General features: G+C 30.9%; 5 protein-coding genes and 1 long non-coding RNA gene across 10 annotated transcripts in view; 5 read left to right on the top strand and 1 right to left on the bottom strand.

Annotated features, from left to right (window-relative positions):
* The first annotated feature begins 17 nt into the window (after window positions 1-17).
* On the top strand, window positions 18-916 carry RpL29 (ribosomal protein L29). Of its 2 annotated transcripts, none has more exons than XM_035878257.2 (4): window positions 18-115; window positions 345-404; window positions 622-686; window positions 759-916. In XM_035878257.2, the coding sequence occupies exons 2-4, from the start codon at window positions 368-370 to the stop codon at window positions 870-872; spliced, it is 216 nt and encodes a 71-aa protein (XP_035734150.1). In that variant the 5' UTR covers window positions 18-115; window positions 345-367; the 3' UTR covers window positions 873-916. The 2 variants fall into 2 exon arrangements, with proteins under 2 accessions (XP_035734150.1, XP_085520632.1); XM_085664506.1 differs by having other exon boundaries at window positions 68-115; window positions 348-404.
* Window positions 917-1,012: 96 nt separating this feature from the next.
* Pmvk (Phosphomevalonate kinase) lies at window positions 1,013-2,213 on the top strand. The gene is made up of 4 exons (XM_035878254.2): window positions 1,013-1,313; window positions 1,549-1,754; window positions 1,825-1,974; window positions 2,056-2,213. The coding sequence occupies exons 1-4, from the start codon at window positions 1,177-1,179 to the stop codon at window positions 2,175-2,177; spliced, it is 615 nt and encodes a 204-aa protein (XP_035734147.2). The 5' UTR covers window positions 1,013-1,176; the 3' UTR covers window positions 2,178-2,213.
* A 344-nt stretch (window positions 2,214-2,557) lies between these two features.
* DCP2 (decapping mRNA 2) lies at window positions 2,558-4,818 on the top strand. The gene is made up of 5 exons (XM_035878251.2): window positions 2,558-2,787; window positions 2,924-3,571; window positions 3,663-3,804; window positions 3,905-4,187; window positions 4,299-4,818. Exons 1-5 carry the CDS (start codon window positions 2,741-2,743, stop codon window positions 4,520-4,522), a joined length of 1,344 nt encoding a protein of 447 aa, XP_035734144.1. The 5' UTR covers window positions 2,558-2,740; the 3' UTR covers window positions 4,523-4,818.
* Window positions 4,819-5,286: 468 nt separating this feature from the next.
* On the bottom strand, window positions 5,287-6,948 carry Ho (heme oxygenase). Of its 2 annotated transcripts, none has more exons than XM_035878252.2 (3): window positions 6,625-6,948; window positions 6,111-6,312; window positions 5,287-5,861 (listed from the first exon to the last, which is right to left on the bottom strand). In XM_035878252.2, exons 1-3 carry the CDS (start codon window positions 6,725-6,727, stop codon window positions 5,426-5,428), a joined length of 741 nt encoding a protein of 246 aa, XP_035734145.2. In that variant the 5' UTR covers window positions 6,728-6,948; the 3' UTR covers window positions 5,287-5,425. The 2 variants fall into 2 exon arrangements, with proteins under 2 accessions (XP_035734145.2, XP_035734146.2); XM_035878253.2 differs by having other exon boundaries at window positions 6,111-6,309; window positions 6,625-6,945.
* Window positions 6,949-8,362: 1,414 nt separating this feature from the next.
* Window positions 8,363-9,336, top strand: LOC118446977 (uncharacterized). The gene is made up of 3 exons (XR_004839748.2): window positions 8,363-8,636; window positions 8,874-8,958; window positions 9,068-9,336. It is a non-coding gene; the product is annotated as an uncharacterized LOC118446977 (long non-coding RNA).
* Window positions 9,337-21,245: 11,909 nt separating this feature from the next.
* Window positions 21,246-24,410, top strand: part of LOC118446962 (uncharacterized) — a 48,698-nt gene continuing 45,533 nt past the window's right edge. For all 3 annotated transcript variants that reach the window (XM_085663987.1, XM_085664016.1, XM_085664043.1), the window contains exons 1-2: window positions 21,246-21,800; window positions 23,558-23,800. In XM_085663987.1, coding sequence (XP_085520113.1) covers window positions 23,560-23,800 — 241 coding nt within the window. In that variant the 5' untranslated portion in view covers window positions 21,246-21,800; window positions 23,558-23,559. The remainder of the gene's footprint in view (window positions 21,801-23,557; window positions 23,801-24,410) is intronic.

Raw genomic sequence — 24,410 nt, forward strand, 5'->3', positions numbered from 1 at the left:
GCCCATGTTTAAGCCAGCGATTTGATTGGTAACTAGATACATTATATGTAATGTTGTGTAGATACACGACTCTCTTCATTGTTTGTTCCTTTTCCGAAAACTGCGTTACGGTCTTGTACGTTTTTAATATGTTATTTTAAAAAATCTTTTTAATCCTGCTTTTTTAAAAGACAAATTAAAAAATTATATATCTTTCAAATTGTAATAATATTCATTTTAGCTTTTCCATTTGTTCGTATGAATCATAAATTTTCTTAATAGTGTATTTTATTACGTTAAACATAACCTTGATTGTTATTATACGTAAATACATGTAACATTAATTTTTCTATTTAATATTTCAGCAGTTTTCCGAGTAGAATTAAAAATGGCTAAGTCAAAAAATCACACTAATCATAACCAAAGTAAGTAAACGTATATTAAATTTGATTCAAATCTCTTCGATTTTGATGTAGATTTTATATTTGATAATATGAGTCTGATACTAAATTTTTATCATAAATGTGTGTTTATATAAAAATTATAACGCAATTTTAAAAGATTAATAGATTTTTAATGTTTACATAAAATTAATGAATTGAAGTATTTATATCATACGAGGTTTGTTTTAATTTTTTTTAGATAGAAAAGCGCATCGCAATGGCATTAAAAAGCCCAAGCGTTATAGACATGAATCTACGCTAGGAGTAAGTTTATTTCAATTAATCTAATTAAGTCTATTAACATTGAAAAAATTTTTATAAAAATTAATATTACAGATGGATTTAAAGTTCTTGAGGAATCAACGATTCGCAAAAAAACACAATCTTAAGCCACAGGCTCAATTGAAGAGAGCAGAAAAGCGAAAAGCTCTTCGTGAAGCTAAAAAATAAGTTGTATTATGTTTTTATTAAAATAAAAATCTAATATTACTTTATATTTGCTTTATTTTTACTATAGGTTTCATTGAAAATTAGTTGGAATTGATATATTGCATCAATCTTACCATAGTATATTACAATTACTATTTATATTTTTTGGTATAAATCCTTAGTATTATTTTACTTAATTACGTAATAAACTGACAAATGACTAAATAACATTTAAATGTAAAAAGAAGATAATTATTTGTAAATTGGTAAGATTCTAAAAATTTTAGTTTAATTTGTAGAATGACTAAAGTAGTAAGTAACTAATATGGCTACGATAGCGAACATGATGGATGATACTACAGCGCATAGTTTTAAAAATTCAAAAAAGCCGAAGTATATTTTACTTTTTAGTGGGAAACGAAAGTGTGGAAAAGATTTCATTACAGATATCTTGCATACAAGGTATAATAATTTATTCACTGTTTATAATTATGTACGTAAATTATTTACGTGGAAGATATTAATGCAAGATAAATCAGTGTGTTGAAATATTTCAAAAATATTTTCAAGTATACGATATTAATATTCATAAAAAATTATTTGTACGTAAAATAATAGAGATACATTTTTTAAATGTTTAAAACATTTTATTAATTTATTTTTATAAATATATTTTATATATTTATTTTTAACCTAGATTAGGTGATCATGAAAGTGTAATTATAAAACTGTCCGGACCAATAAAAACTTATTGGTCAAAAAATGCTGGTCTTGATTTAAATAAATTATTAGATGCCAGTGAATATAAGGAACAGTATCGCTATGAAATGATCAAATGGAGTGAATCTATAAGAAAAAAAGATAATGGATATTTTTGTCGTGCTGCTATTGACATGTATGATGGTAATGCAGAACAAATATTTTGATTATATTTACATATAATAGAACATTGAACTTTTAAAGTGCTTTTTAGCATATGATAAACCAATCTGGATAGTAAGCGATACTCGTCGAAAAACAGATATTCAATGGTTTAAAGAAAATTATATAGATCTTTGTAAAACAATCCGTATAATTACTAAAGTAGAAATAAGACAACAACGTGGATGGAAATTTATAGCAGGTAAAAATTATAAGCTGTAAAACACAATTATAGTCTAATATTTTAAATTTTAAAGTGTACTTAAACAATAATTATTTTTAGATATTGATGATGCAGAAACAGAATGTGATCTGGATGATTTTGATAGCTGGGATTTACAAGTTGAAAATAATGATAATGATTTAGAAACTGTTTTACAACAAATATTAAAATTAATTAGTTAATAGATTATATAAAATATGTATAAAATTTAACGTTTACTTAACCTATATAAATTTTTATTACACAAATTTAATTTTGCATGTATTTTTATGGCTAATTGAAAAATAAATTATAATTAAACTTATTATAGAAAGAATATTATTTATTATAAAATAAAATTAATAACATTTTTGTTTAAAAAAGATAATAACTCATACGATACTTCTTGCATTATTCTTTAATAATTTGTAGAATCATATAAGCAAACTTTTCAGTAAGGAAATATTAGGAGTATAAAGAAGTTATTCAACATTACAATGAATTATTCTCTTGCTTGAAAACTTCTTTCACAAACTACGAGATATGCTTATTTTCATCCAGGTATCAGTCATCAAATATACGATGCGTGCGCATATGCATGAAGTTTTCTGCGATTAAAATAATTCTTTGTACGTACTTTAAATGTTACCGAAAATGCTTATGTTTTTATTTTAAAGTTTGCTCTAAACCAAGAAGTGCATCATTATAATTGAGAATTAGTTCTTTCTTTATTACAATATTTCAAGCAGAGAACGTCAATCGTAAAATGGTTGAACATTCAATTCCTTCCGATATTCTCGATGACCTTAGTAGGTTAGTTACATCTGTTTTTGTTCTTTTTATTAGATACACAATTGACTACTAATCTTTTAATATCAAAAATTTTATAAAATTATAACAAAAATGTAGAGAGATAAAGATACTTAGAATGGCATTTATTTTATTACAGTCGGTTTATTATTAATGTACCTGAAGAAGAAAGGAAAGATTTAGTTCGAATATGCTTTCAAATAGAACTTGCTCATTGGTTTTACTTAGATTTTTATTGCATAGAAGAAAATCCAAAATTAAAAACATGTAGTATGAAGGAATTCGCTACACATATTTTTCAACACATTCCATTTTTAAAGCCACATGTTGCAAATATAGATACGGTTTTAGAACAATGGAGAGAATATAAACAAAATGTGCCAACATTTGGAGCAATTGTTTTAAACGAAGACTTAACAAAAGTATTATTAGTACAAAGTTATTGGGCTAAAAGTAGTTGGGGCTTTCCAAAAGGCAAAGTAAATGAAGATGAAGATCCTTCACATTGTGCTGTTCGAGAAGTATTGGAAGAAACTGGCTTTGATATATCAAATTTAATAGATAAAGATGAATATATAGAATCTGTTATAAATGACCAAATTGTTCGATTATATATAATATCAGGTGTACAAAAAGATACCAAGTTTCAACCTAAAACTAGAAAAGAAATAAAGAATGTTGAATGGTTTTCACTGGCCGATTTGCCTAGCAATAAAAAAGATATGACACCCAAAGTAAAGATGGGAGTTGGACCAAATGCATTTTTTATGGTTGTTCCGTTTGTAAAGTAAGCATTCTTATGATTCATTGTTTGAAAAATAACAGTGACAATGCAATAATTTTTTCTTAAGTAAAATACAGTAATATATATGACATAGGAAAATGAAACGTTGGGTACAAGAGAAGCAACAGCGTGAAAAAAATTTAATTACAAGGAGACATAGGCATAAATCATTGGGGGATGTTGAATCAATTTCTAAAAGTAAACGGCAACAACAATTATTTTCTCAAACGGTTCAAGTAAAGAAACATTTTATATTAACTAGGTATACGTATATATATATGTATTCAGATCTATGTAGTATTTATATTGAAATATTTTTTTATGTAACACTTATAGAATGAGGTCCTAGATTTTAAAAGCGTTCGACAATCAAATACTTCACCAGCTAGAAGTCGTCGTAGCTTATACGATAATAAAAATGCCTTATCAAAAGCAGCATTTAAGCGTAATTTGTTTGGTGAACAAAGTGGCGATCGTTCGCCATTTACTTTAGCTAAACAGTTGACAGATAGTCCACAGGGTCAACAGTCATATTCATTTTTAAATGACCCTGCCATTCAATCGGTTAAATGTAATGATTTTAATTATAAAGGAAGAAAATCTGAAGAAGGAATTAAAGGTTAGATGATTTTGAATTATATACTAAAAATTGATTTCAACTTAAATTAGTCAAATAATTTTTTCTCTTTCATATAGTGTATATATGATAAGTAAAAACTTTATATTTCAGGTTTACCAGAAGGAAATATCAAATCATTATTATTTGGCGAAGCTGCTCGTAAATTAAAAACGGATTTTAAAGCAATACCTTCTCCATTTACGAGTATGGAATGTAGTATTCCAACGTTTCCACCACCAATTCGCTTTAGGTTACATGAATATTCATCAGAATTGTGTTCTAAAATTTGGATACATTTTAAATTTGATAAACAGGCAATTCTGAATTGTTTGTAAAATAGAAACAATAATTATATCGCGTAGACCAAAAAGAGTTTAAACTAATGGGTAAATCCGATATTGCAGTCTACTCTTTATAAGTATATTTTCTCTTGAAAGCATATTTCTAAGCATAAGACATAAATGATCCGTGTATAAAAACTTTGATATATTCTGTAGATAATATTATTGTAATGGATGGTATTTCGTGTAGATATATACTTACAAAATAGTATTTCCTGAAATAGTCTTACAAAACATATCTCAAAGCAATTTGCATAAATTTTGATTATATTAAATTTATCATCATATGGCATATTTATTTACAGTAGTGCAATAAATTAATACCTTCTTAACTTTTTATTTTGACAATGTATACTTTATATAATTTGGAGCTATATTTTCAGTACTATACAAATAGTAATAAATGTATATTCTTTGAATTGCATCACATGAAAAATGTTCAAGTTCGCATACATAAAAATACGATGGAGCAGTATTTGATATTGTCTTTAACTATTTTTGAAGTTTTCGTATAATTTTTTTATTTCATACAACAAAGAAGTTGTTGTTTTGTACAAGTTTACGTCAAGACAATTATCGTTGGAATAATAATATAACTTAGGTAGATTTTTATTTTAACTAAATGTTATCATAATCCATTTTAATGTCAAAATATCAGTAAGGTATATATGTTGTACGATCACACCTAAGATCCTTACGTTGCTTAATAATTTTTGTATTTACTAATAAAATATACTAAAGTATTTTGTAAACGAATAACTCGATCAATAATTAAGAACAATGATATGTTCACTTAAGAAAAAATATGAATAATTTATTTTCAAGAAACAGTGCAATTAGTAAAAATATATACACATAATTTTAGAAAAGATCATAGAGAATGGTTTATTATTGCTATTATTTAAAAAAGACTAGGAAGACAATGAGAATAAGTATGAGTGCACTAATGAAATAAAATATTTTTTTAAAGATAACAGTGCCTGCACCACGTACACTTCTAATAATCTCATTGTTTAAGGCATAAACTATTTTACTTTCTTCAATGAGTTTATTTTTAGTATCTTCATCCAATGTTTCGGCTATTTTATTCATCGCTTCACGTAAATCATATTTCAATTCAAAAATGCTATGATTTCCAAAGTCCGTAATATTATTGCCACAAGTAGTTACTTCTTTGAAAAGTGAAATTTTTTGCATAAGTTGCCTTTTCCGTTGCAAAATAATTCCTCCACTAAGAAGACCCATATAAAGATGATAAATATATGCCATGAGTAAAGTGGGCTCGGTGTCTTCGATCTCTCTTAAACGCATCAGGTATTTAATAACGCTGTCTCTAAAATAGGGCAATGCATTGAAATGAATAAATATAACACTTTTATAATTATTTTCTGTAAAATTTGACCATTTACTAAAGTTAATTTAGATGAAATAAACAAGAAAGAAATTAAAATAATATGAAAATAATATTCTATATTTGTAAGTAGTTTAAAAAAGAAAAAGATTTCTATTTCCATGAAGCATAATTTTAAACATCAATATTAATGCAAAGAAAGTAAGCTATCAAATGTCCTATGTAAAATACCTAGGACTATAGTTTTTCATCCATCCCTTTCCCAAATAGTATTCAAGATCTTGTTCAAAAGCCTCAGTACGCTGTAACTCGGTAAGTCGTAATAATCCAATTTTTGTGTTTTTTAATCTAATCATTGCACCTTCTAAGTAGCGGAAAATTTCGTAGAAGACCAGAAGACCATCAGCCCATACAGAATCATCGAGAAATCCTACTTAGAAAGATAAAGCTCATCGATATGAGAGTATAAGTTTAATCTAATGCGATGCAAAGCACTAATAATAGTAATAATAATAATAGTAATAATAATAATAATAATAATAATAATAATAATAATAATAATAATAATAATAAAAGAAGACTATTGCCCAAGCTTAGTTAATAATGTTGATCGCTTGTACAGAAAAACGATTATACAGAAAACATTCAGTATATATGTATGTATATAATGTGATATATACACATTATAATTTTCACATATGTACATATATATGATAATTATGTCTTAACATTTTGTGCATCTTACCGAATGCTAATTTTGCGTTTACCAAAGCATCACTGATGGCATGAATTTCTCTTGTAGCTTTTCGCATTTTTTTACAGAACGTATCTTCTTCTTTGTCCGTCATTTTTGCAAGGGATGTAAACGACTCGTCGTAAAAACCTCGAATGAAGTATTCGTCGATAAATTTACGTTGTCATTTTACCGAATTTCCGCGCGCTTCGGACCTCGTTACAGAACCGTCACTCCAGAAATACCATTGCCATTATGTCGACGTTCCTCATCTAGTTACTCGTCCTGTCGTCGTCGTCGTCGTCTCTCATCTCTACACTCTGCGCGTTCGTAATATACCATTACAAATATTGCTCGTTCGTAAAAGCATTAAAAGATGTCGGTACGTTCTCTTTTTAATAAATAATATATACGATTAGATTATATAAGAACAATTTTCTTTTTCATATTTTATCTAATAATTTATATTAAAAATAATAATTATCTTCATACATGTATTACAGTGTGTATTTGCAGACGCAACTTTTACTAATAATCATTTTTAAATCGAAGCCTCATCCGCATTACATCCTATGGGAAATATCACTTGAAATTCTCTCTTTTGTGTTTCTAATGTTCATGGTTCTATTACGTGAAAATTTCGCGGTAAAAATTTTATATATAAATATAAATAGAATAAAAGAAATACAGATTTCTAACAATAATATAATAATATAATATTCATACTATCATTCTATAATGATTTCGAAAAAACGAAAAAAAGTTTTATGAATGTTCAAAGAAAAAACATAAACAAATACAAGAAATCATTTTAACCTACTCATTTCCACGTCGAAAACGTAAGTAAAAATAAAAAATATTAGTTTTATCGCAATATGGAGGACGATTTCTTTTCTTTGATATTTTGGTAGTGTAAAAATTTTTCATGTGAAAATTATAAACAAAAAAATATCATTTTTTGACGCATCCAAGAATTTCTTTGAAATGCTTGTCGTATTTGTGTCCAACGACCGCGTTTTACTGCTTAGAGAAAGGAATCCGCGCAGACCGCAAGATGTCTAGCTGCCGCGCAAGATAACAGGAGAACATATTGTACATGGATTGCCAGACGTGCATACTTTGAATTGCGGAACTGGTTTAAGCTACTTTTATTATACATATATACAATACATACTTAAGCAATAACATCACATCGATTTTTATATTAATTCCAATCTTTTTTCTTATTTTTTTTTAGATATTATTTCAAAAGCATATTATTTATTACATATATATTAAAAATTAATTTTTTAAGATTAAGTATATTGAAAAATTTCTTATTCCCCAAAAAATATCGTATTATAATTTATTTCATTTTATTAACATATTATATTTTATTTAATAAGTTAGAAAGATATAGTATTGTATGTTTTTCCACACAATAATAATAATTGATTAACTATATCGACCTAATTGAATTACTTTTATATATATATGTGTAAATACATACATATATACATATATATACGTACTTATGCAGTTATATTTCATCAGTTTGTTAATTAATTCTATGTTTTTTTTTCTGTATTTTCAGATACTACTTTAAAAAAAGATTGATCAATCTTTATATTTATTATTCATTAAAAATTAATTTGTTAAGGTTAGGTAAATCGAAAATTCTCTTATTCGTAAAAATTCATAATGATTAATCTAATATTATTAATGTATTATATTTTATATATTAGGATAGAAAAATAAAGTGCTTATTGCTCTGTACGACGACATTGGTTATTAAATAACACGGCGTTATATACGTGTGAGTGCATCCCTCTCTTCGAACGAAAGAAGAACACGTTCATCGTGTATACGCACGCGCCGCCTAGAGGCCAAGTAGTGCGTTGACCTTCGCTAAGGAAGTGCCCATGTCCCCAGGCCGGGTCACACTCGAGTCTTGCGATCGTAGGAAAACATGTACGACAGAAGTATACACAACACGAGTCGCGAACTCATTTTGAAGATACGTTCACATCGAAACAGTTAAAAGAGTAAATAATAATTAAGAAAAATACGAAAGAATACTTCTATTATAAATATTTTTTAAGATAATATTATACTACGTGTATAGATAATTCGCATATAATTATTTTTTATTTTAGATTGAAGTATAACACACGTTTGTTTTCATACTTCTTGAATTATGTAAAACAAATTTAAAAAGATACTTTTGCCATGAACATTTTCCAGGATAATTTATTACTTAAAATTTTTTTTTTTCATTTTAGGTTAAAGTATAACATATACATTTTCATGCTTCATATACGAAATAAGAGAAATCAAAAAAGATACTTTTTTCAATATAATATTATGGTACTTATACAAATAATTATTTACAATGTCCTTTTTTTTTTTTATTTTAGGGAAAATTGTAGCACATAAGTGTGAAAGCTTCTTTAACCTTATTTTCATCGGTCATTAGGTTTCGTCTCCTTCCGGAGCTTTCTTCTTCTGCTGCCCTGCTTCCAAGTATTTGCTAAAGGCGGTACGACGTTACAAGAGACTCCACCCATAAGGCTGACATGAACACGTCCAGTACTTGGATCCTTCTCTTTTAGATAACACCTTACCAAGAAGGATGTAAAGGTATCATGGATATGTAGATATTGTTCCTTTTCAATGAACTTGTCTTTTCAGATACTCCTACATTACGACTTTATAAAATAATCAACGTTATATTATTGTACATTAAACATACTGTTGATATTTAATTAATACTTTGTTATTACTTCTATTCTATTGATATTTTCTATTTATGTTAAACTTAATTATACTATATAGAATAGTTTTGTTGTATAGAGATATTGTATTAATTAAATTTTATAACGACGTTAAGTACACTTTCAAAATATTAGTTTTTATATATTTGTCAAGTAAAATAAAATAAAATACATAATATATAATAAAACTTCTTTCTGCAACGTATATAGTACATAAGTATATAATAAGTTAGGAGGAAATATTCATAAACAAAGAAAATACGAACTAATTTTTGTAATATTTGACAGTAATAGTTACACTTATTAGTTTATAAATTAATAAAACTAAGCAACTAAGTCGTATGTTAATCGTATAGAATAATAATTTTATATGATTGACAATGAGATAATATATTATTAATATTAACGACAGTTTTACGAAATTTAGATAAAATTTTACGTATTTTTGTGCTGTGAGAGCATGTATTATACAACTTCATGCCATCCTGTTCTTTCATGACTCTGAAGTTGTGCGGACCAGTTGTATTACGAAATCCTCGATTACAAGATCGAGAAACTCCAGTAATATTATTCTCGCCTAATAGTTTACGAAATGTATTGTCACTTGAGTGTCAATCTGCTTTTTATTACGGTTACGGCTTTAGAATCATAGAAATTAGTTTCGGCATCGTTGAACTTGAAGAGTAAAGGATGGCGCTGAAGTATAAGATGAATTGAAAAAAAAATACATATCCATATCCTATTCAAATATTCTCGCATAATAGTATGCGTGAAATTATTATCATAGTTTGGTACAAAATTTATATATCTAGTAAGATTAACGAGAATTAATTATTAATTTCCGATAAAATTTATTTTCTTTTTCTATCTTCTTTTTCCTAACAAATATTAAAATTTTTAACTTTAATAAACAATATTATCAATCATTTATTACACGCTACAAATAATTTTGATATCAGTAATACATTACCATAACATGATTGTGTTTTAACGATGGTCGTCATATTGTTTAATATCAATCATAATGCAAAGCAATTTTTCGTGTTTAGAATTAAAATTTTGTAATTTTTTATATTGCATCCCTCGGGTAGAGAATTTATTTGGATCAGTGTCACGCGACCGCGGTAAGCTTCTGTTCTCCTGCTTCGATATATAAAATTTTTCAGGAAAAAGCGCGTAATTTCTGGGTATTCGGTAAGAAATAATATTATATAAGCTTGAAACATCACATATTTTTCAAGCTAATGCATGTATTCTATTTTGTACGAAACAATTTAAATATGTATACACTTATATTTAGTTCTTTAAGTATAATAATTTAAATAGTTTCGACCATAAAACTATAAGTATTGCATGTGTGTCTATATATATATATATAAATGTACGCATATTTATATGTACGTATGTGTGTGTACATATTTAAAATATCATAAGTATATACATATGTAAGTATATATATCTTATCAACTATACGCTCGGAAATACTCTATCGAAACAAGCAATACATACACACACACACATTTATCATTTATTATTATCATACATAATCAATATTGTTTTCAATATCAACGATGACCCAGCTGGCAGTGAAAAATTTATAGAAATTATTGCGATTTATTATTAAGTAATTATTTAATAAGTTTGTGAAAAAAATATACCGAGATAATATGAAGTTATTATTGCAATTTTAGATCTCGTGACACGATATTAGATATATATATATACGCATATATATATGCGTATATATATACACAAATATATATACATACATAACATGCACACTCTGGCGTCGATTTATCGTTGCATATATGAGTTACATATAACGAGTTTGTTAAATATTACGAAGGAGAATAAAAAGTATAGGTCGAAATATTATGAAGAGAATGAAAAGTATTGTAGACATTGGATGTGGGGGTTTGCAGATGGTCACACTCGACTGAAGTTACCCGGTCGAGGTCACTAGGAGATCAGATTTATCGAGAAGTCGTTGAATCGCGGAAGAGGACCGTTACATTTTAATAAATTATTCTTCGTTATTCTTGAGAGATGTATAGTTTAAGAAGAGTTTTATAAGATTTTTACAAGTTATATCATACTATTATATATAATAATGCATCTTTATGATTGGGAAGATGTTACAAAGGAAACTTTTATTATTTCCTTTTTAATAAATTTTTTATCGACCAATTGATACTAAAGAAAATGTGATGTAGGCTGAGTAATGTTTAGTTTTAATTTTTACAATCGAAAAAATATGTTCAGGAAAAGAAACTTATTGAGAAGAAAATGATAAGCATCAAGAATAAACTATTCGATGAAAGTGTAAATCAGGTAAACTGGAATATTAGTTGTTGATATAAAATTTAAAGATATTGTAGTACGTTAGAAAAAAAAATATAAAATCTTTTGTAATAAATATTTTTTTACCAAGTACTGCATACGATTTTAACGACTGTAAATAATCTAATAAATAATAAAATAAAAATATAATTGAAATAATATTTTCAATTGAAACGTGTAATAATATAGCATGTAAATATTAGAAAAAAAGCAACAACAATCGAGTTGTATATAATCATATACATATGTATAAACTATATTACTATAGTACTCATAAAGGAAGGTCATCGATGAAATGAGACAGAAGAATTTATTTTATTCGTTGGATGCAAGGTGTTGTGCGTAGGTGGACTGATTTAACCTCTAAATAGCGTGTTTTAGAATATGAACATACTCGTTTTCTTTTATTGATAAATCTATTTATTGATAAATGATATCATTTATACTATAATATTGTTAGCAATTTCCTAACCTTAATTAGCAATATATATATATATATATATATATATATATATATATATATATGTATATAATAAAATATCCCTTCTGAGCAATGATTACCGACGATTAGTAACATAGAGGTTTGCGGTTAATCGATGCAGGAGGAAATTTCCTCTTGGAAAACATCACCTCCTAATAAACGAACTCACTATGCGCGTCGCGTGATACTAGCATTTTGCAATCGTCTTGTATATAGCTACTCTATACATTCACAAAGCTCGAAGGATGCATGTATTTTTGCAACTTTTTCAAATAATTCGAATTTTTTTTTTTTATCGACGATCGACTATTTATACAAATCATCGAATTCATTAAAGTGTTATTATCAAAAACCATATAATCCGTTGAAATTGTTCACATGATATATCGCGATGAGAAAGAAAAAAAAAAAAGAAAGAGAGAAAGAAAAAAAAAGGTAATTTATTATTCGCTATCACGATTTGTAAAAAATAAAAAATGGCGAAGTGGAAAGGAAGCATAAGTGATTCGTAATAATTCGGATAATAATTCGTCCTTGACCCTTCTTGAAAATTTATGCGCATGAGCGAACAATTTTAACGGTGTTGGGGGATGGTAGAAAGGGAGATGGGATGGAGCGGTGAGAGAAAAGTGGAACGGTATTTCACGAATACGTTCCTCTTCCTACTCATGTATCGCAACGTCTTTTTTATTCGAACCAACTCGGACGATCCTCCTCTCGCGTGTCTCTTGCGTGTAATACGTGCGAGTCATATGCGAAGGAAGGGTTCAGAAATACTGTCAGGCCTTCGAATTGGCGAACCTTTTACTAAGGCAGCATCTTTGATGAAGAAGTGATTCGCAAATTTGCAGCAACGATATATATATATACACATATGCACACACACACACATATACACATAACTTATGTAGTGAAGTACTTTTGCTCTCTCGAGAAGCTAACATAAGTAAGAAACCTCCGTACCCGATATAACATACACACAAATATACAATACCTGTATCTCTTTGCACGAGCAAGTCCGGTCTCTTTTCGCCGATATCCACAATATGTATGTGTGTGTGTGTGTGTTGTATGCATATACGTGCTTTTTATAATAGTACATATTTGCATTGTCTGGTATATTTTACTATCACGTGACTTTCTTATTCATTTATCTATGTATTGCTCGAATACATTTTATACGATGGATAATATATGCAAATACATGTGGCATTAATAATTAATCAAATATGGATGAGGCTTGTGTATAAGTAATAAGTAAAACTCTAGATACTTTAAACACGAGTAGGATTTGAAGAATTTTAATTTGTTTATAAGGGATGAAAAAAATATAATAAATTATAGATATATTTTTTGACAGATTTATGTTCCATGTAATATGATGATATATATTCGTCTCAGTTAAGTATAATATTTGATAAAATCACTACAAGATACATACATAGAACATTAGTGATTCGAGATACTTCAGATAGTCATACTGAGAATAACCTGTTGAGCAATTTTAGTTTATTTGTAAGGCGGCTAGTATGATGTCGAGTTGGTACTCCGACTGAACGAGTTTCAGGATCGATCGGTCGAAGTCGCGCGCACCTTTGTGTAGCGGCAAAATTCGAACTTCTATAAATCCGTAGATGCAACTCGCTTTTTGATAAAATTAAAAGAAAATACACGAGAATATGGAAGATTTTAGATAATTAGAGTAAAAGAAAATTCGAAAATTTAAGTTACTTAGATTGATAATATATAAGTAAATTTTTATTAAAATAATCTTAGAATTGTGTTGAATAAAAAAGTGAAAAGAAAATGCATTTTTAGCTACAACGAGCACCATTTCAATCGCTGAGAGATTTATACAAAGCCAAATTTTATTAATCGATCATTTGGTTAAAGACAAAAAAAATTTATCGCAAATAAAGCCATGGTGGTCAAGTTTCCATCAAGTAAAGTACGTTACCAAATGCTTGTTGGCGATCGTTTGTTGGTGATGCTTTATCAGGAATCAGCGGTTCTCATGTTTGAGATTAATTTTAATACGATTACATATTCATTAATTTCTATCCTTATATGAAAAGTCAAGAGTTCAATTAGAATCCTTAGAATTAATTAATCAGTAATTCTATTACTAACAAAAGTGTTAGAGTTATGTTTGAATTATTCCAAATCGTGAGATTGTATTTTATACAGTGCAGTTATCGAATTTTTCTTTTGGCAAATTTATTCGGCATGACAGTGACAGCTGACAGTGACAGTGTGACAGCACATTCACGGAACTGCAAGAACTGATTGGTCACCGTGTTTGCTTGGACTGTTCTCGTTTGAGTAGTACCTTTGCGATAGTTCGCAACTCTCTCTCCCTCTCTCTCTCTCTCTGCAGATATGTGGATTTTCTATGGCGGTTGCACACGGTCTCGTATATCGTAAGTGGCTGCGGTATTCGGCTAGTCAGATCGATGAGGCGCCGTCGTCGCGGCGCCTCGTGAACGCCCAACCTCTGTCCGATTCAACGAAGCTCTAAAGAGTCCGCGGGCCTTTTCAAGATAGAACCTTTTTTGTAATCTTTTCATAATTTTTTCATTTTCAGCGAAATGATATGAGAAATAATGAAATTAATGAATAATTGTATCGATTAGAAAAGATATGAAATATTGTCAACGTTGCTGTATCAATGTATTTTTATATCACAAAAGATCAATTTTAAATGTCGTTTTATTTTTTTTAGACTCGAATACTTCTACTTTTACTAGAACGTCGTGTACAAGATTTTTTTTTTTTATGTAAGCTACAATCTCTCAGTCGTAATAAAAGAGGACAGAGAGAAAAGTAATATATTTTTGTCGTACTCGTTTAGAACAAGGGAAATAAAAAGATAGATACTGCCCGTACCTTGAGAAAAAAGTATACTGAAAGAGATAGAATAAAGAGCGACACAGAAAAAAAAGGATGCCTAAGTTCAATACTCGTGACATGTATGTAGGCCTTCTACGTGCTTAATCGCCGACGAGAGTCTCTGGATCTTTTACGAGAGAAAAGAGAAGAAAAAAAGAATAAAAGAAAGATATGTCGTGGTAGGTTCATCGCATCTTTCGAACTGAATCGAGCGAACGTGTTAGCAAGCAAATCGAAGCGGAACTATTCGATCTTTGGCGGAAGACACGAACGATTGGTATGCAAATTATTGCCAAGTCTAATAAGAGGCACTAATGGTGAAAAAAAGAAAAGAAAGGCCGTGTTTGTTACGGCTCGCCAAGCGTTTGGTTATAACGGACTCTTAATTAAGGATCTTTAATTACTTGTCAGTAGACGGATCGTACCACGTTACGCAAGTCTTTCGTAATAATTTATACGATATTATTACGGTTTCTTTCAGAGATTCGTTACGTTCTCTTTATTTCTAAAGTTGACGTCGAAATTTTTATACCAAATATCTTTCCTTTTTCTTCCTTTTTTGTTTGTTTGTTTTTTGCTGTTGTATATGTGATTGTATATTTAATCGAGGAAAGGATAATGGATTATGGTTTGGAACGTGGGATTATAAAGAGAATTCTATCTGGGTATATTCTATCTGGGAAGACACACTAGGCCCTAATCGGCTTTAGTATATGCAGTATGAAAAGACCAACCGAGGGGTAGTCTCGATGGCAAGTGAATTAGAGAAATTGTATTAATAAGACAATTAACGATGACCCCTTTTTATAAAATTATAATTGCATGTAATACGATAATAAGAGGTTTCCTTTCAAAAATTTCATATATTATATTTTTGAAAGTTAGTATCTTTAAAGAACAAAGTTAAGAGAGAGAAGTTGCAGAGTTAAGAAAGAGAAAGAGAGGGAAGGAGAAAAATTTGAAGACATTGATTATATACCGCACGAAGACTGCAACGTTGTGAAATATAAGAACAGATATCGACATCAAGCAAAAATGCTCGCACATCCTCTTTATTATTAGTCGATATTTCGAACTTTGGTACCTATTTATTTTCAAGCTAATCGAGAGAAAAGGATTACTATAATATTTTGATAATGCAACGATGGCATCGAGTCATTAACTAATACGATTTTCCATTCTTCCTTCGTTTTATGCTTCAAGAAACTGAAATTATGGGAGAGAGAGAGAGAGAGAGAGAGAGAGAGAGAGAGAGAGAGAGAGAGAGAGAGAGAGAAAGAGAGAGAGAGAGAGAGAGGCCGAACTACTAAAGATTTTTTCTTTTCTTCATTAGCATACCTTAATTAAAAGTATCTGCTCCGCTTATTTTACGAAACGATTTCTGCCAATAACGGGCACAAATTTCAAAGCATATAAATATAACAAATAATTTTCTATCTATCCTTTTCTATTCTATTATTATTTTTTCTGTATACTTATAGATACGACTATTTTTTCCATGGGAAGTTTCCCACTTAATACGATTTGACAGATCGCGTAGGTGTCTCGTTTGAAGAGTCTATCCTTGTATCTGAATGACATGTCTTTGAAAATTAATATACATACATAGGTACATATGTGCATACATATGTACTACACCTTGTTAAAAGATTTTCTACTCGTTCTAGATGTCTGGCATATAACTTTCGTGAAAATAAGGGAGTCAAGGGAGAAAGAAATAGAAGAGAAGAGTATGAGATAAGGGACTATGACTGGTAGTACCCAACGATGAAAATTTATTCGTCGCACGTGCGAAATATCAAGTTCGCACTGAAGACACTCGAAAGGTATACGTAGATATTACGAATATTTCTTATTTTTCTTGTCTTTGGTAAAAAAAAAAAAAAAAAGAAAAAAAGAAAAGTTACAAGATCTGGAAATCTCTTTAAGCTCAACTTTTGGAAAATTCATCGAGCTGAAATTTACTTGCTCCAATAATCACCAACTTCAAAGCGTCGATTATATGTATACGTCGACATTTTTATGCGTTTAATTTTTTCGTAGAACGAACGAGCTCGAATATAAACGGTACAATAATCGAAAATAATTTAAAATAATCGTCTCGTTAATGTAAATAATCGATTTAACCTTTGTTGTTGTGGTTATTTTTGTTTTTTTTTTCCTGATCAACTGACGAGAAAAAAAATGACGTGAAAGGGAATTTTTAGGCGCCTCGATACGTGCTGCAATACGTCGTTGTATCCCATTGCGGATATAACGATCGTTGTGTGCAGTGCCGTAGCAAGTATGCCGGACTCGATCGAAGAACGATCGGCTGATGAAAAGAGAAAAGATGGAAGACTATATACATGTATAAAAGATAGTTAAAAAGAGGAAAGAAAAAAGAAATATTATTAATCAAGTAAATGTAAATAATTACATACAGCATAAAGAATAAGAATAGTTATTTCAATAATATTTTGTTATTTTCTTTTTTATATAGTATTCATAAGAGGGAGAGAAAGAAAGAGAAGAGAGAAAAGAGAGAAGCACATAATAAAATTAACAATTAACTGTTACAGAGGAAAAAGTCATAGAAGAGGGTAAGTCTCGAAAGGGTTGACACGTGCGTGAAATGCGTATCACCCTCATGTCTTCCCCATCATAGTCAACATCGTCGTTGTAGTCGTCATAGTCATCATAGTCGTCTCTTTCTCCTTATTTCAGTGAGGGCCACGCACAGGTGCACGTGAGCCTGCAAGGATTAAGAGGACGTCTCGTTGAAGCTTCGCGAAGACAAGAGCAAGTCTCTAACTTCGCAAGGAGGGTGAGAAAGAGAGAAAAAGGAAAAGAGAGAGAGAGAGAGAGAGAGAGAGAGAAAGAGAGAGAGAGAGAGAGAGGACTTTGCTATACTTCAGTTTCAGATGTTCTCAACACGGTTAGTATGGGGCGCCGGTCAATACTAGCGCCGCGCAGTATGCTCAGTGCCGTCACCTTTGCGCATTCACCCCTTGGTATCTGTTAAATCTATCGAAAACAATTTTCTACTTGACTTTCTTCAATTTTTATTATATATTCTCGAGTTATTCGGAATAGATGATTAGAATATGATTCGTCAAGGTTATAGAAAAATATCATAGTAATTTTGAATCGAAGTAATTCTAATGATTTTTTAAAGATTACTTAGTAAAGAATATATCCTTGGAATAGAATAGTAAAATCTTGTAAAATATTATCAATATTGAAAAATCACTTCATTTACAATAAATTAGCGAATATTAGTTTGACGTTTAAATATGCTTTTTCTTTTTTTCGAATCATAGATAATCGAGAGATTTTGAAGTCGTCGATAAAAAAAAAAAAGAGTAAAGATCGTGGGTGGTAAATCTAGAAAGAAAAACAAGAGAAAGGGAACCGAAAAAATGTTTATTGTCGAAATCGATCGCCCTCCTCGGCACCGCGTCAAAATCGTAGAAGCGGAGGGGACAGGTCTAGGATACGAGAATACGGTACTAGCTACCAGGAGAAAGCACTGCGGCAATCGAAACAAAACACGGTCGATCGATAAATCGAGCAACGTAATCGAAAATTGGCCCTTAATCGTGATGTAGCTCTTATTGCATTTGCATTAAAAGATACTCGAAATCTATTCTAGACTGAACCACGAAAATGAACATGTACGAACTTTTTAGAATTTTTATTGACTGTTAAGCTGAGTGTTAATGTAAAAAAAAATATAAATATACAAAATTGCATATGAAATCAATAACATTGTAGAAGAATCGTATGCTTTATTCTATTAATTGTTAATTAATTAACATTGAAAAGGTATATGAAAAAGAGAATCAGATAGAATCACGTGAATAAAGAGGCAACTTCAACCTCTTTCGAAGCGAACTTCTTCATTTCTTTGCGTTATCTACTTCGCATTCAGTAGTAATGGCCTATCGGAGACAGACACGGTACGTTTCTAAGGAAAGCGCGTTTCGAGTTTCGCAAAATAATTGATTCATGTTGAATGAAAGATACTTAAAAAAAAGTAAATACGAGAAAAATAGAGAAAGAGAGAGAGAGAGAGAGAGAGAGAAAATGAGAGAAAAAAAGGAGCCTCGTACTCTTTCGAAGTACATTTTATTGAATTTTTTATTTCATTCAGTAGTAATGTTTCGTTTTGGACGGACATAAGATCTTCTTTAACTTCAGTAGGATTATTCATTTTTCTATTCATCAAGAATTTTTGTATTTTGTTAATTTTTGTATGTTTATATATATATGCAAAGAGAGAGAGGGAGAGAGAGAGAGATAAAGAGAGAGAGAGAGAGAGAGAGAGAGAGAGAGAGAGAGAAAGAGAAAGAGAGAGGGTGAGGGAGAGGGAAAGGGGCGATACGGCTGGCTATTTTGGCCGAGGCAGGAAGTCTTACGTACATCAAACGAATAGATTAGCTTCTTCATATGTCAGTCACGTATTCGTCCATACATGGTGTTCAAAAATTCCTTAAGACCTCTATCTTCTGTTTAATTTTTTCTTTTCACTCGATCGATTAAAAAAAAAAGAATAATAATAAAAATAAAAATAAACGAAATAAAAAGATGAAATAGAAGGATGGAGAAAGAATTCGGCCATCCATGATGAAATATGACTTTTTCCAATGACGAAGCTTCTAAAAGATAAAACTGATAAAACGTTTTTTTTTTTATTTCAGTGCGACAAATTTTAAATCGAGCGTCTCTCCTGATATTTAACGCGCGAGGTCAATGCTTCGAACGAAAGGTGAAGTGTAAAAGAGGATTATACAATGCAAGACAAGGCTCACCGCATTGCGACAAATAGCCATAACGTCGGCACGTTCTTCGTTTGCTGGCGCTATTTTTCTCTCTCTCTCTCTCTCTCTCTCTCTTAGCTCTTTATCTTTCCTTTACATCCCCTTCTCTCTTTTTATTGTTTCGAACAAATTATACGAGAGGACGAAAATCGATGATTCGGAAAAGTATCGATGAAGTTTTTACGAGACATTTTCCGTTTGCTTTCTCATATCTCACAGAAATATCGATCTTCGGAACAATAAAATGGATTCTCGGAACTTCATCCTTTAAGAAACAATCCTTCTCATTGAACACCTTATTTAACTTTTCCTAAGATCCTCGCGGTCTCTTTGCAATTGATCTATTATTAATTACAACCTTGTACATATAACTCGAGAGTTTCATTAATCTTTCGTATGTAAATTTTACAGGTTTTATGAATTTTCTAAGAATTTGTTGTATATATTATAAATTTGATTCTCTTCGATCATCATAATAAGAATCATGAATACGATCCACATATTCCAAATTTTAACCTCGTTCTTTCCAATAGACGATACTTATGTTCAGAATGTAACTATACCTTTAAGGGTAATGGCACTGTCTCCGGGGGAATAATTTTAACGTGATATAATTATCCAGTAGCGCGCCGGCAAAGAGCGTATACGTATATTTCATTGATCCACAGGGGGACACTCGACTCGTTCTATCAGTCTATAGAGATCACAAACAGAGGAATTAATTCTGATTTGTGATCACTCGTAGTTTGATTTATTTTTAGCTTTGAGAAGATACTATCACTTAAATCTTGAGAAAGGTCTTCGAAAATTTTATATCAAGTTTAAATCTAAGATTCTTTCTTTTTCTCTTTCTCTATCTATCTATCTATCTATCTATCTAATCTATCTATCTATCTATCTATCTCTATCTTATACGTAAAATGGAAAAATAATTGGTACAGTTTAGGTAAACTAATAATTATTTAACATATCCTAAACGTATACAAATTTGTTCCCTGATTCTTGATATCTAGCTTTGAACTTTACGTACACTGATAGTCTACCAATAAAGAATATTACTTTTAGTTATAGTAGTAATAATACTTTAGGCATAGTAGTAGCAATAATAGTAGTATAATAGTAGTAGTAATAGTATTGGTATCGTAGAAACGAAAGAGCGAGCCTACGTGATATCACTGTATCTATATAGTCGGCTAGTGTAAAAAGCATCGACGCACGGCGTAGGTAGGAACCCGGCTGGTTTCTTCGACCAATCGAGTTCTTCCTTGTGCGGTGGTGGGGTTAGTTCTCGGGATGTAAAGGTGGGGGCTTCTGCGTGGAACGATGCAGGGGGCCACAGCGTCTGTCAGAGAGCCGGCAGCCCCCAACGTGAAAGCTGCTGCCGAGCTAGTTCGAACGTTTTAAAGCTATCGACACAAAAAGGCAGACAGACAGACAGACAGAAATAGAGAGAGAGAGGAAGAGGAAGAGAGAATCGTTATAGTAATAAGGAAAGAGTTAACGGAAGCCTGTTTATTCAACGATGTCAAGGCACAATTGTTAGCTTTTTTTGATCTCTCTTCGATAAATTCCAAAAACTTTTCTCTCTAGTGTCTCGTGACACGGCTTCTCTCTCCCCCTTCTACGTATACACATATATATACACACATAGCGGACAGACAGACACGTATATACACACGGGATCGTGTGCAACACGAAGGGGAGACCGCGTTCGCGCCACCTGACGTCTCTAAGCTTCGCACCGACAACGGCCTGTCAAACGTCAAAAAATAACGATCGATCGAAGAAGAAGCGGTACTTCTGATCCTGAAGCCTTGTCGTTCTCATCATCGTCGTGGTAATTTCATATTTTGTTTTGGAAGGAAGTACCTTCCAGGATACGTCGGGTAACCTGGAATTAAGGAGGAGCTATACGTGACTGAGGTGAGTGGCCTAATTTTGTGTGTTTCCATTTTGAACATTTACGTGGCGTGTTAGATTCTAGGGAGTGTATATTATATGTAAATTAAATGATGTTGGTTAGGAAAAAAAAGTGTTAACTTAATTTATTTTCTCGATTATCTCATTGAAATTCTCATCCGATAAATCATATGGATTTTTATCGAGGGCTGCGTCTAAATTGCGCTTGGATTGAGTTTAGGGGAGGGGTTGCCGGTGGTGGGTGTGCACTGCGGTGACAATTCTCGGAAGGATTGCGGTATCTCTCTTTCTCTTTTTCTCTTCTGTTTATGAATTCGATCGAATGTAAAATTATCTTTTTTTTAGTTCTTAGCATAATAATATCAAATACGATAATCTATCTTTATTGTTAAAGTACTAACATATTCATCTATTTATTTGTTCCTGTATCATAGTGATTTTTATAGTCTTACTAGCAAAATCTAAATTTGATTTCCTTAAAAACAAAAAGAGAGAGAGAGAGGGAGAGAGAGGAAGGGAGAGAGAGAGGGAGAGGGAAAGAGGCAGACAGACAGAGAAGGTGAATAATCGAGAGCTTTTTCTGACTGGTTAGTCTTATGATAGTCACAGTCAGAATTTGGATCAATGATCTAACCTGCCGAGAGCCGGCTTGGATCCTGCGCATTGGTTCAATAGGACCTACTCCTTGAACTCTTTCTCCTTGCGAGTGCTTCGCGTAAATCCTGCGCAATACCGTGTGCCGATACCAGCCGAATAGTTTGAGGAATAGCTCATTTGATATTTTCAAAAAATGAAATTGTCTTAGCTTATTTAATAGCACCGATAATATACAGTGAACCGGTGAGCCAACTAGAATATAGATTTTCATTAGATTCACTTCGACTAACCCTTTTTCCGTTCGTGTAAAGGTTCAGTCTTTTCGTAAGGTTTCAATGGAATCTCATCGATGTTCGGCTTAGCTGAGAAGCATAGCTGACGTGACTGACAACTATTTTATATCTTTCTTGAAATTCTTTAAATAATTATTTGAATATTTTATTTTTCATCAATGTAATGTATTCTTTCTATATTCTTCAGTTTTTCTAATATTTGAACATGAATTTTTTCTCAATTATATCGGTATAGGAACAAAACACCTAACCTATAAAACATATAGCAGTATCAGGCGTGTACCAGGTAACATAGACTCACCAGAGTGAGCTACAGTCATCGTAGAGGGGTGAATTACTACTGCGCAAAGTTGTAGGTGCCGAGAAAGGGAAAAGTTACACTCTTCTCTTCCTCTTCGATTTCACTCGTTATATTTCTGTCTGAGATCAAAGGATCTCAGCCAAGAAGAAGAAAAGAGGTCTTATCGGTGAATAAACTTTGCCGCTTTATTAGCAGCTTTATCGCAAGGTTTATTGAGCAATTTGTCTTTTTCTCTGGACGTCTGATTATTTACTTTTTGAAATTGTCAGTTTAATTTCGAAACTTGATTGGGAACGAACAGAAGGAAAGTAAAAGAAGAATAGGAATTTGGAAACGAATCGTGACATCTCTTCTTTCGCGTTAAGATTTTCATTAGTAAATATTGCTTAGCGAGAGCTTTGTAAACTTTAGATTTACAATTAGATTGTCGGGGTTGAATTATCATTGAGATAGAAAGAAATGAAATAATAATTTCATTCACTTTTCCAGATTATCTCTTTATTAGCATTTGTTCTTTTTCGAATTATTTATAAATAAATAGCCTGACGTTATTTTATTTTTCTTTTCAGCTATGAGTACAACAGATCCCGCTGGGGAGGGTGGAGGGGGGCAGTCTGCAACGACACCTTCCACAAATACCGAACAAAATGTAACACCGAGTACACCGATAACAAGCAGCGCAGTGCCTCCAGGATCACAGCAGCAACAACATCCACCACCATCGCCCTTAAGTGGTTGCTATCTACTCGTGGTGCTTCCCGAACCCCATATCGCACAACATAAGGATCTTATTCTCAACCGTCTTGCCAAAGGTTTGTGCGATCTAGTTGCTTAATATTTTTTTTTTATTTTAATGAGTTAATAAACTTTTTATACCTGAATTATATTAGAGATTTATAAAAGTTTACTATTATTTTATCATCTTCGTTAAAATCACATATTGATTGTCCAATTATTTGGGTTATTGAATAGTTAGATCATTAAGATGATCTAATAATTATTTATTCTTATCATTACTGGATCAGATTCATCCAATTATCTGGAAATTTTATGGATTGATTTAATTCCAGGATAAAAGATCCATTATCAAAAAGATATGGTTAATAATAATAATAGAATGCAATGATAATAGTAATAGAATAAAATAATGTATGATGAAAATAGAGTAAAAGATTTAATCTAGATTACATTCAAACGCGAACTCATTGTTTTCGGATTAATATTTAGGTACGTGTCTCATTCGTGTTGTTTGACTTTCCGTCTACATACAGGGATCTAACGGTCCTTTCTGCATTCGATGAACGTATGCGTGGGTTCCTTCTTCCGACTTATCGACGAAGCTTACTCGACTACTTCGCGATACCCTTGTTGCTATGCGGGACGTTACAGTGTTTAGAGAAGTCTAAAGAACTTCTGCCAATT

The sequence above is a fragment of the Vespa mandarinia genome, chromosome 1 (assembly GCF_050613455.1).
Source record: "Vespa mandarinia isolate Hongniang chromosome 1, ASM5061345v1, whole genome shotgun sequence".
NCBI lineage: Eukaryota > Metazoa > Arthropoda > Insecta > Hymenoptera > Vespidae > Vespa > Vespa mandarinia.

What these genes read in the sequence shown, in the direction of transcription:
- RpL29 (XM_035878257.2), top strand. Translation starts at nt 368, where the DNA reads ATGGCTAAGTCAAAAAATCACACTAATCATAACCAAA. An exon ending in TCACACTAATCATAACCAAA is followed by an intron (nt 405 to 621) that starts GTAAGTAAACGT and finishes AATTTTTTTTAG; the next exon opens with ATAGAAAAGCGCATCGCAAT. An exon ending in GACATGAATCTACGCTAGGA is followed by an intron (nt 687 to 758) that starts GTAAGTTTATTT and finishes TTAATATTACAG; the next exon opens with ATGGATTTAAAGTTCTTGAG.
- Pmvk (XM_035878254.2), top strand. Translation starts at nt 1,177, where the DNA reads ATGGCTACGATAGCGAACATGATGGATGATACTACAGCGCATAGTTTT. An exon ending in TGCTATTGACATGTATGATG is followed by an intron (nt 1,755 to 1,824) that starts GTAATGCAGAAC and finishes AGTGCTTTTTAG; the next exon opens with CATATGATAAACCAATCTGG. An exon ending in TGGATGGAAATTTATAGCAG is followed by an intron (nt 1,975 to 2,055) that starts GTAAAAATTATA and finishes AATTATTTTTAG; the next exon opens with ATATTGATGATGCAGAAACA.
- DCP2 (XM_035878251.2), top strand. Translation starts at nt 2,741, where the DNA reads ATGGTTGAACATTCAATTCCTTCCGATATTCTCGATGACCTTAGTAG. An exon ending in ATGGTTGTTCCGTTTGTAAA is followed by an intron (nt 3,572 to 3,662) that starts GTAAGCATTCTT and finishes TATATGACATAG; the next exon opens with GAAAATGAAACGTTGGGTAC. An exon ending in TATTTTCTCAAACGGTTCAA is followed by an intron (nt 3,805 to 3,904) that starts GTAAAGAAACAT and finishes TAACACTTATAG; the next exon opens with AATGAGGTCCTAGATTTTAA.
- Ho (XM_035878252.2), bottom strand. Translation starts at nt 6,727, where the DNA reads ATGACGGACAAAGAAGAAGATACGTTCTGTAAAAAAATGCGAAAAGCT. An exon ending in AAACGCAAAATTAGCATTCG is followed by an intron (nt 6,313 to 6,624) that starts GTAAGATGCACA and finishes TATCTTTCTAAG; the next exon opens with TAGGATTTCTCGATGATTCT. An exon ending in ATGAAAAACTATAGTCCTAG is followed by an intron (nt 5,862 to 6,110) that starts GTATTTTACATA and finishes GCCCTATTTTAG; the next exon opens with AGACAGCGTTATTAAATACC.